The sequence below is a fragment of the Clytia hemisphaerica genome, unplaced genomic scaffold, assembly GCF_902728285.1.
Source record: "Clytia hemisphaerica strain Z4C2 unplaced genomic scaffold, Clytia hemisphaerica genome assembly, whole genome shotgun sequence".
NCBI lineage: Eukaryota > Metazoa > Cnidaria > Hydrozoa > Leptothecata > Clytiidae > Clytia > Clytia hemisphaerica.
Window position 1 is genome coordinate 1,536,510 of NW_027103562.1, and position 11,809 is coordinate 1,548,318.

The 11,809-nt window shown below is 33.6% G+C and overlaps 1 protein-coding gene across 1 annotated transcript; it reads left to right on the forward strand.

Moving 5' to 3' along the window:
- Nucleotides 1–531: 531 nt before the first annotated feature.
- Nucleotides 532–5,960, forward strand: LOC136800683 (uncharacterized). The gene is made up of 6 exons (XM_067057338.1): nt 532–981; nt 1,384–1,541; nt 2,294–2,531; nt 2,788–3,105; nt 4,012–4,168; nt 4,889–5,960. The coding sequence occupies exons 1-6, from the start codon at nt 540–542 to the stop codon at nt 5,421–5,423; spliced, it is 1,848 nt and encodes a 615-aa protein (XP_066913439.1). The 5' UTR covers nt 532–539; the 3' UTR covers nt 5,424–5,960.
- Nucleotides 5,961–11,809: the final 5,849 nt, after the last annotated feature.

The window sequence follows — 11,809 nt, forward strand, 5'->3', positions numbered from 1 at the left end:
GGGATTCCAGGTCACTTTCATCCTTGTCAGGCTATCAAAAAGTTACTTTTTCTTTCAGAAAAAAAGACTATATAATTTGTTTACCTTTTTTCTTGAAGCAAGTTTCTATTTTGCAGTTTTTCTACAGAGCCAAATAAAGATTTCTTCTATAGACCTTTTCACTTTTGATCATTTATATACAAGCAGTCATTTCTCATACAAAGCATAGATTGAAAAAAGATAAACCATTTCAAAAATGATGTCATTTATATGCAAAACTATGCAAATCTGTTTCGGCAATCTAGGATTTGTATGAAAAATGGCTGCTTGCATATAAAATGACATCAATGGTGAAAAGGTCTATTGTTCTTGCTCGATTACCTCTAAGGATAAGTTCCGTTTGTGAGGTTATCGAGACATAATATGACAACTTTGCGGGAAAACAAAATTAATCATTGCTCTAGGCTGCTTGTTGTTGCTAGTATTATTTAAATGATATATCACGATTGGATAGTGGATCATGCATCCTTTATTGTTTTGTTTACTTCTTAGGCATAAAGATGATATCTTTAAATAAACGAATGATAGCTTTTATAGCCTTTTGTTTGCTGATAGTTGTGTATTTCTTGAGAGGAAAAGATGGCAATGGGACTGGTAGTATAGTGGATAGAATTGTTTTTATGGACAAAAACAAAGATGGTGAAAAACACTCTAAAACTATAAGAAATAAGCCCAAAATTGTATCTGGTGATATACAATGTAAAAATCTGAAAATCAATCCATTTGCTGATGAAATGATGAATCTAATGAAGGACTTTGGTAAACACGAATGCGACCCGCCAAATGAATTGACTACTGAGAGGAAAGGCAGTACGCTATCAGTAACAGCTTATAAATTGAATTTCATCAGCACTACAGAAGTGATTAAAGAAGGGAAGTCTTTTAAATTGGGCGATAAGAAAACAATGACCAAGCCCAAATCAAATCCAGTTATTCAAGCAGGTATGTCAATTTATTAAAGCCAGTCTCCAATTCATATTTCGAGGTTTAGTTCGATCTAAGAGTTAGTTTATTTTGAAGACTGTTTTACATTTATCAAACGTTTACCATTATACTTTAGGCTTACAAACTTTCGCGAGAATAAACTTTCGCAAGTCAAGAAATGAAAATGTTCACAAGAAAAATGGCTTAGATTGACAAGTACTTTTTGAATTGGATTGAAACTTGTTTTTTGACATTGTGACTTATTGTACTTTTACAGGCTAAAAAGTGCCATAAAGCGTACATTTTAATTTCATTTTAAGTTAGCAGGTTTACAGATTTTCTATTTCGTCAAGAATTTTTCTTTGGCAAAAAGTTTTGCGAATGACCCTTTCAAGAATTGTCTGTGTTTTTACTATTCAGGAAATTTTGGTTCACTACGAAATTCTGGTAGTAAGTTATGCGTGGTTCCAACAAAGGAACAGGAATCTTCAGACTACAGCACTATCACCTTCACATCAGAATGTAATTCTAAGCAAGGTGTTTTCGAATTTACTAAGGAAGGCTTTATCAAAGAAAAGGTTAGTTCTTTTAAGTTTTTTTTTATTAATCTTATTTATTTAGTTTATTCAATTTATACTTTTTTTTGAAAGCAATCTAGAGTCTTAGTTTAATTTTTATCAATTCCTGTTTGGCAGGCAACCCATAGCCATAATTACTGGGTGTGTCAGCAATAAGTTACCCTCTTTGATTTGATATTACAGGCAGTAGTAGAAATATCTTTCAGAGAAAAGCCTAAAATTTTCTTAGTTCTTCTTACCCTCAAATCAAAGCAGATCAAAGAGGTAACTTATTTCTGGCACACCCAGTAGGTATATAATTAGAACGTTATCAGTGTGTCCAAAAAGGTGTACCAGCAATAAAGCCTTTTTGTTTCAGTGTCTTCCCTTACAAGTATGATGATAATGATCCTGAATATTATTGAGCCATTCCGCTTTATATCCATACATGGGGGTGGACAAAGATTTCCAGGGGAATATCGGAGAGAAGAATTTCCAAGGGGTATAATGGAGTATTTTTTAATTTTTCCAGATAAAAGTTTAATACTAAATTTCCAGGGGGTAAAAGACTGATTTTAGTTCGTCCACCTTCACTTTTAGGGTATTGAAAAAAGATTTCCAAGGGTTCTTTCGGAAATGTTATCATTATTAACAAGGTTCTTCTTTTTTATCTCGAAAAGGTTGATGAAAATTTGATAAAACAGTCCATTAGATTTTTACTTAATTATCACTCTTTTTTCATGGTTTTAATTCAATTTGTTTTCCTTATAAAGGCTGATACAAAAAGATGTTTCGGTTTGAAGCCAAACACCCAGTTGAAGAACGATGCAATAGTTGTCCTCACTAAAGACTGTGGCATGAAGTTTGAAATCGTACACGGTGGTGTATTGAAGACAACTGATTTTTGTATTCACCCCTTGGGCGGAGGAGGCTCATCTGAGGGCCAAAAATTGTGTTTTTACAAGGAATGTTCGGAACAGAAAAGATTGCAATATCATTTTTATAATGCGGGTAAGTTGAGGCTAATCAAAAAAAAAAAAAAAAATCAATTTAGAATTTTAGATTCTTCAAAGAGTTTAAAATTACATAGTTTGGATAAAATTGGAGCAATTTCCCGAAGTACCATCTGAGATTTTCTAGACTAAGCTAAGCCTATTTCCCCTGCTTCAAATTCGAGTCCTATCTGGGGGGGGGTGCACTATAATGAAGTGCCAAGATATTCATAGACATTTCTTCAGACTTTTAAATAAACATGAATATTTTTCAGTGGAAGACAAGAAAGAAACACAAGAATTTGAAATTACAAAAGAATTCAATATGGTTGAGTACACAACAACGGACGGTAAAACATACAATGACTTTGTAGCCTCTGTTCCTCACAAAGAAATAAGTGGATTGAAAGCAGCGTCTGGGACACAGCCTAATGTTTTCATTATCACCCTTGGGGAAGTATCGTCGAGTCACTTTCAAAGGAAGCTACCAAAATCTTGGAAATATTTGCAAGATGAAATGAAGTCAACCAATTTTCCATTCTACGCACCAACCCATGAAAATTTTATTCAAAATGTCGATAATCTCATAAAAGGTATTCATTGTCAATATACTTTTAATCCAATTAAAACTTATTAATAATTGATTTGTATATGTAATCACATGATAACGAGTGCAATTCGAATATAATTGCACGTGGATATTTATTTTCCGAGTCCGAAAGGATGAGGAAAATTCGAAACAAAAAAATCACGAGTGCAATTTTCGAATTGTACGAGTTATGTGATTACGAGCTAATCGCACAATGGCTTTCACTACTTTTTCCCAGTTTTAGGGAAGTAAATTACAGAAATTACACTGAGAGTTTTATATTTTTCTCTTCTCTTTATGTCTTTCTTTTATTGTTTTATTGATTTTCTTTTTCCCAAAATGAATTTCGAATGCAATTAAAATGTTCGATGCAAATAAAATGTAAGAAAAAAACATGAAAATTAATTTTGTAAACATTGGCGCGGCATTGGCGAGTGTGATTAACGATTAATTGCTCTCTACGGGATGCAATTAACGATTAATTGCTCTCTTTGAGGGCGTGCCAAATAAGAAAAAATAACCCATCGTGCGATTAGATATGTAATTTAGGTTTCTGTTTTTTAGATTAAACACTTGCTTTAGACCAATATTTACAGAGCTTTCTCATATCCTTTAAGGAGGTCAATTTTCACAATGATGATTTCGGATGATTTTAGAAAATTCACTAAACTTACTACAGCATCTATAAGTTCTCGCTAAAAGTGAGAAAATACCCCTAAGATTTTGTGTCAAATATCAAATAATATCCTTTGTCATGATAAGTTTGCACCAAGGATTTTGCTGATCTCCAAAATAATTTCTCGCTCGAATTAGTTTACTAGGAGATTCTAGGTGGCTTCTAGGAGGCATCATGTTGTCTAATTCATAACCAATAGTTTGTTGAATATTTTGTTTTTAATTTGATTTTTAGGTACTTCTCCGACAGAGAGCGCAGACGCCAAAACATTAATATCATTGGCACGTGAGAAAAACTATCTAACACTTTTCAGTTCAGATTCTGTCCACGAAAATTTGACGACCATTGAGGCTGACCATTCTGCTTTATCACTCTTCCAAGCAATAGCAAAGTAAGCACAATCGTTAGTAGGCTCCTAAATACACTCACCCTGATTATTTGACCTTTTTTTACGCCAGGGTAAATCTTAAAATGATACAGAATGATATTCATGATAATTTCTGTAAATTTAAAGATGTTTTCAATTTTCTCATTTTCACATATTGCTGGACCATAAATTTTTTTTTTACTTCAATCTTCACATGTATATATATTTTGAGATCCCTAAATGATTAAATTAGCGAGGCTAAGTATCGGTTAATCTTGCCGTTGTGAACGGGGTTCTTTCAGTCCGTCTTTCGTACTACGCACTAATCAGGAAGCAAAGCAGACATGCCCGCAATAATATCGACTTTGCTTCTAGAACGGATATTAGTAGTATCGGTAGATAGCCACCGATACTGATTAGCCTCCGATACTGATTAGCCTCCGATACTGATTAGCCTCACCATTAGCAAGTTGATATATTCGGGATAAATTGAAGAAGACGGTATAAAGCAAAGTTGACATGTAGCCAAATCACCGTCCACTTTGCTCGACGAATGTAAAAATACCAAAATACCGTCGTCAGTTTAGGTTATCAAAGACGAATTAGAGCCGTACATCGACTATCGACTTTGTTTTGTATCATTTCACTTACCGTCGTCCTCGATATCTTCCAAAACCATTTAACCACACTATTATTGTCCCCTCGAGCGGCTTTTAAAACTATTTCTTTATTTCATATTTATAGAAACTACGACATAAGAGCGAAACACTATTGCATCGCATCTAAAGGTTTCTATGAACTTTCTTTCAACTATTTGAATGATTTTATCAGCACATATAAAAAAGACGCTAAATTTGGCATGATTGTTTTAAATGAAATGACTAGTCAGAATTATAACCTAATTGGATATATGGACGAAAAATTGAAAGATATTTTACACAAAATTCATCAATTACCGAACACTGTTTTGATAGTGAATTCGATTAAAGGAACATTGCTTGGGAAGCTGGCACAAACCATACAAGGGCAACAAGAGCATAAACAACCATTTCTCAACATATATTCATCAAATGACTTGAAGGACAGATTTTCATTGAATGTTAAAAGAACTTCACAGATTGTGTCACCTTATGATTTGCATTTTACAGTAAAGCATATTTTAACAGGCGATTCAACAAAGCATAAATATGGTTTATCGCTTTTCGGAGATAAAGACTTTGAAACGAGAAAATGTCAAATAGTTGGTGTACCCTTCGAGTTGTGCCCTTGTAAGATTTGATCTCAATTAATAGGCTGTGATTTTTAGAAGGCTCGGTAAAGAATTTACTGCGTTTCAATCCGGGTAGAGGGTATTAGGTTTGCGGGAAGACGGGTATTTGCCGCCTGACTTTTGTCCTGAAGGACCAAAACTGACCTTTAGAGGGACTTAAAACGAGGAAAAACTCAAATTTTCTTGAAGTTTAGTTACTTAAAGGGACTGGAATTTGATTTTTGTGATTTTTATGACCCTCATTGGGATTTTGAAGATCCTAAAAACGAATCCTTTAGGGCGGCACATACCCGTACCCTCCTTTTGCCTTAGTAAAGACCCGGGGGGTCAATCAAATATCAAGTGTTCTTTAAAGGAAAACTATATATTAGCAACAAACTTTCTGAAAATAACATATCGGTATACTTACTTTTTATTTTACCTAGATTTAATGCCTTTTTTCATTAGTTCTTGCCTAAAATAGTTTCTTTGACGTTTTCATTTCAGAAGTGATTGATATTTAAAAATAAATTTAATGCCTATAAATCAAAGGTGGAGTTTTATTTTTTTCAATAATTTTTTAAGAATACTACTAAGTTCCAAACGCCCTTATATACACATTCAATGGCTTTTTCTAACGGTTACAGTTAAAATTATTAAAGATCAGAAGATGATATTATATTATTTAATACAGATTATAATATATGAATGAACACACAGCATTCAATATATATGATACACAACATTTTATCACCTGCATTCAAGCTATGGTTCAAAAAGATTTTAAAAATGTATATATTTGTTACCATATTTTATTAGATTTTATGTTTTACAGAATAATTTATTTTCAATTTTGATTATTTTATTTTTAGTTCATTTTAATTATAAATCGGTTTGGTTGATACAATTAGTTTAAAACACTTCCATAAATGGAAGTGACGGCAGGGCTAAAATGTCAAGTAGCTGAAACCAAACGGACCGAATACTCATAGGGGTCCCCTTCATATTTTTCGCGAGTTTTAGTTCAAAACCTGAAAACAAAAGGAGAACTCTCAGAGACTCAGGCTGAACAATTGCTAAGTAGTTGCTTAATTCAGAGTTTTAACGCTAGACTTTAAGATCCAAAATGTTCAAGAATAGTACAATAAGGTTCAGAATAAATCCTGGAAGTCTATAAGCCCCTCCTAAATTGAAATATTCGATTGCATTTAACAAATAGCCTTAAATCCACTTTCTCGCCCGAACTTTAAAATTTCGAAAAACGAAGAAATGACCAAAATTCTCAATTTATTTCGACGCAGATTAGGGGAGTACAAATTTCCCAGAGGGTGTACAAATTTTCTGAGAAATAAGTACTCCAGGAGAACTTTTTTCCTGGGAGTACTTATTTTCTGTTACACCGGTACTGGTGGGACATTAAATCAGGCGAGTTTAGTACGATATATTGATATTCAAACCGTCAAACTAAATAATGTAAAATGAAAAATGGCGTAAAGTATAAAGTTTGACAAATGAAAGAAAAGTAAGCCTAAGTCTATGAGTGAATCTATATGTAGGAGATAAATAAAATTTCTGAATTGAATAGGAATATCTAAGCCACAAAAGTTCAAGTAAAAAATTTAAAAAAAATGTTCAAAATATCTCAGTCCAAAAAAAACCTTGAGCCAAAGTACTAACTTAAGGTATGTCAGTGAAAAAAAGAAATTTACCAGCTGGCCAAATGTGAATGCTGTGAAATGATGCCAGGAGGTAAATAAAAAACTCAAGATGTATGTAAACAAAACAAAATGAACCATGTAATGAATAACAAAATCAAAATTGTAAGCAGAGGCTGCTGAGGCTGAAATGCATGTCACATGGAAGTGGGGGCGTACGGCTTTTCGGAATTGCGGAAACTGACCCTTTTTTCTTCGGAATTTCGGAAATCAGGCAAAATTCCTTCGGTATTTCGGAATTCTGAAATTGTTTCGGTATCGGAAATCCATGAATTTTTGCTTCGAAATTTCGGTATTATAAAGTTTCTATCCCCTTTTTTCGGAATTCATACATTAAAAATCAAATTTGATGAAAAATTAGTTAAAAACGAGGAAAAATACCCAAAAAATCGGTATCAGTATTACAAGTATTTTTTTTACGGAATTTCGGAATTTTTGGCAAAATTATTCGGTATTTCGGAAATCGGAAACCCCGTACGCCCCACAGATATCTGTAAAGCCCGAAGGGCTAGATTTGCAGCCTTGTTTAAAAAGTGAAGCTCATCTTTGGAAGGATTTCCTACCAGAGTCACGTGACTAAAATATGCAATTTCACCGGTTTGAGAGATGTGAAATAGCATTTGCCGCCTACGTTTTTTTATCTCGCGTTCCGAAAACAATTAAAATGCTAGATCCTATCCATCGGCACGAAATTTAAAAAGTCAAATTTTTGCTTCACTTTTTTTTGCTGGAGAAAGCTTAAAGTTGCAAATCTAGCCCTTCGGGCTTAGATATCTGTGGTACGCCCCTCCCCCATGGAACAGTGGTAGCCATATTGAACCATGAAAGTTGACTAAGTAGCATGATGCTTACTGTCTACTGGTATTAGCAAGGCTGACTTGAGACACCCCTTTTATGCATAAGTCTACCATGTTCGCATGCTAATTCCAACATGTGACTCAGCATAATGGTAGCCTGAGAAGTGAGGTCAAGGTCAAATAAAGAGTGATGTCGTGAATAAATTAAATTAAATTGTATAAATTTTACTGAAATTGTATAAATTATGAAATTTTTGTTTTGTTTTGATTTTAAATTTTTTGGACCTACCTTGGAGGTCCTATAAATTAACCCATGTCCGTTCGCCCGTCCGTCCGTCCGTCCGTCCGTCCGTCCGTCTGTTACCAGCTTTTCTCGAGATTGGCTCATTACTTTTTTCTGATTTTTGGCACAAAGATGCAAAATGGCAATGCCCAGAATGTGACGGAGCCCGATTTTCGAAAAAAATTGTTCCGGCTGAAAATACCGGAAATATGCCGAAAAACTGTTTTTTTGTTATTTTCTCGAGATTTTATCATTAGTTTTTTCTGATTTTTTGCTCAAAGATGCGTATTAACAATGCCCAAAACATGGCCGAGTCCGATTTTTGAGAACAATTCTTTTCCAGCCGAAAATGCCGGAAATAGCTGGAAATCGCCGTTTTTTGGATTTTCATTGGATTTTTTTCTTATAATTGGTTTTTTTTTCATTCAATAACATTATTAAATATTTCCCGTTTTCCAAAAGGGAAATATTTGTTAAAACGGGCTTTCTCCATAATAATTTTCAGTGTCAAAACGCCTTCCGTACGCCCTGACTGACGCCCGTTTTAGCGCCTAAAGAAAGTCTACTTAATAAGAATCAAATCAATATCTCTCGATTGAAGGCAATATGCCTTTCGGTAATTAGTTCTTACAAAGTAAACAAAGGATGGCGAAAAAGATGAGCATATTTATTTTTATTATAAGCATCTAATTTATAAGAATCAAATCAATAACTCTTGATTGAAGGCAATACATCTTTCGGTAATTAGTTATTAGAAAGTAAACAAAGAATGGCGAAAAAGATGAGCATATTTATTTTTATTATAAGCATCTACTTTATAAGAATCAAATCAATAACTCTTGATTGAAGGCAATATGCCTTTCGGAAATTAGTTATTAGAAAGTAAACAAAGGATGGCAAAAAAGATGAACATATTTATCTTTATTATAAGCATTTTCTTTATAAGAATCAAATCAATAACTCTTGATTGAAGGCAATATGCCTTTCGGTAATTAGTTCTTACAAAGTAAACAAAGGATGGCGAAAAAGATGAGCGTATTTGTTTTTATTATAAGCATATACTTTATAAGAATCAAATCAATAACTCTTGATTGAAGGCAATATATCTTTCTGTAATTAGTTATTAGAAAGTAAACAAAGGATGGCGAAAAAGATGAGCATATTCATTATCTTTATATTTTGTCGATAAAACGAATTTAAAATCTACACATGCGTAATTTTGCTTACTTAGGGATATTTCGATAGGAAGCGCTCTGCGGGGCATTCTTAGCGACAGCTACTTGCTAGTATATGTCAATAATGACCTTCATTTTTAAGGAAATACTGTATTTAGTCGCATTTTTGCGAATCTTGTTAATAGCCATCTTGTTAATGTCCACCATCAAGCATGTTTCAATTTTCAAAAAAATTGATTTTTGCAACCGGTATTTTTTATTTCTATTTTCCCTACTCCCCTTCCCTCTTTCCCCATCAACAATCAATGATAAGATTTAATGTGTTATGCATTTTCGCAAAACGCTATATCGTCTGACTGATTGCTTTCATTTTTCTTTTTCTTTCATTATTATCTAGCTTTCATCATCAGGTAGGTCCATTAAAACTTAACAAGTTCTCATTGGCGTTCTTGAAATTAATTCATACAGATATAAGTTGAAATTAATGATACTTTTTAGTTGTGAAAGTTTCAGATACTTTTGAGCAAAGTTGGCCTTACTCTAAAATTTCTAAAGGTCGCCATTTTCTTACGTATTTTCTTTTTTTTCTTTCAAAATTCTAGCTTAAATCTTGTTAAACTAAAAGATAGACTGGAGTCGTTTATAATGCATGTAATACTAATAATAAACACAAATAATGATACGGGATTTAGTTTGTATAAACGACTGGAAGAATCCGGTGTTCCAGCCTTATAGATACCGGGCCTAGCTACGCAGAAACTTGCGTAGCGAAAAAACAATTTATCAAGCAACAACAAACTCTCAAATAAATCAACTCAAATGAAACATTTTTAACACACAAATCCACACACATTTTATTTTCAAGAACTTTTTTTGAGCGGGAAAAAATTTTAATTGCGATATTGACACTTTTTTTTTGTTTGGAGTTAGTGCACAAAGGTTTCTAGACGACTAAAATTTACTTTTTTGCTTTATTTCTAATATGTCTGAATTAGTCGTCTAGCTTGCTAGACTAACTAAAAGACAAAACAAAATGAAACTTTTACGCGTTTTTCTCTGTCCCAAGACTATTCCCACTCTTATAAGGTCTTATAACAATAATTTCAATTTTTTTTTCGTTTTAGCTACTCTAACAATATACTATATAAAAAACGAACAAACACTATAACAAAATTTGATTGGTTAATAAGCGTTGCTATGGTTTCATGTTCAAAATGGGCTGTTATCGTGATTAAAACAATATTACTGTCTTCATGAATACAATCGCATATTATTGTTTTTAAAACAAAGCAGAAGAAAAGAGAGAAATGAAATATTTTTCAAAGAATATGGATTTTCGTTGCTCAATATTGTTTTGATTTTTGGACTTATTGCATTTATTTGAATGGTATGAAATTTGAAGACACAATCGATTTTCATTGTAACAGCTTCCTGTTCGTTGATTGGATAGAAAATGCTGGGAATAACAAGGATCCTAATGCTTATTAGTAAGTTATTGTTTATTATTGTTTTACTTTTGTCATAATTCTACGTTTGTTTGAGCTTTTTTTTATCTATAGTATAGGTAACACGAACAAATAGTACAAAACTAAAGGTTCCTAACCTCCCGTAAAAGAACCACCAGATCATACCGCCACAGGGCCCGCGCCACGATTTTGAAAGTGAGGGGGCCAACAAAAATATAGTGACTAAGGAGGCGCAACCATGGTTTGCGCCGACGGGCCGGAAAATCTTCGATTTGGACCTTATTTGGCTAAAACAGCTTCCTTCTTGTTGCGATTTTCTGAAAGAAAACTGTTAAGTTTGTTTGTTCTCAACTTCAGTTGAGTTAGAATCTGAGAATGTGTGTCTGTGTGTGTGTCTGTGTGTATGTCCCAAAACTTTGGGGCAGCCTGGAGACTTCAAAAATTGTTCGATTTGGCTGAAATTTGGCACACTTGTTCCTTGGGTGAATATCTGGGGTGTTTTTTTCATTTTTCAAAAATTTTGATTTTTGGGGCCTGGGGACGAGTTTTCGTCAAAACGAGGCTAAAACTTTGGGGCAGCCTGGAGACTTCAAAAATTGTTTGATTTGGCTAAAATTTTGCACACTTGTTCCTTGGGTGAATATCTGGGGGTACTTTTTTCAATTTTTGGAAATTTTGATTCTTGGGGCCTGGGGACGAGTTTTTCGCCAAAACGAGGCTAAAACCTTAGGGCACCCTGGAGATTTCAAAAATTGTTCGATTTGGCTGAAATTTTGCACACTTGTTCCTTGGGTGAATATCTGGGGGTCTACAATTGGGCCTATGAATAATTTGAGCCCACTGAAGTTGAGCCCAGTGCGTTACGCACGTTCGACTATTTAAAATAAAAGAGTATAATTAGACTTATTTAAGTGTCCATCTGTCCTCTTTTAGCAAGGTTCTAACGTTTTTATTGGCACGCGCAGAAAATAAAAAAATAA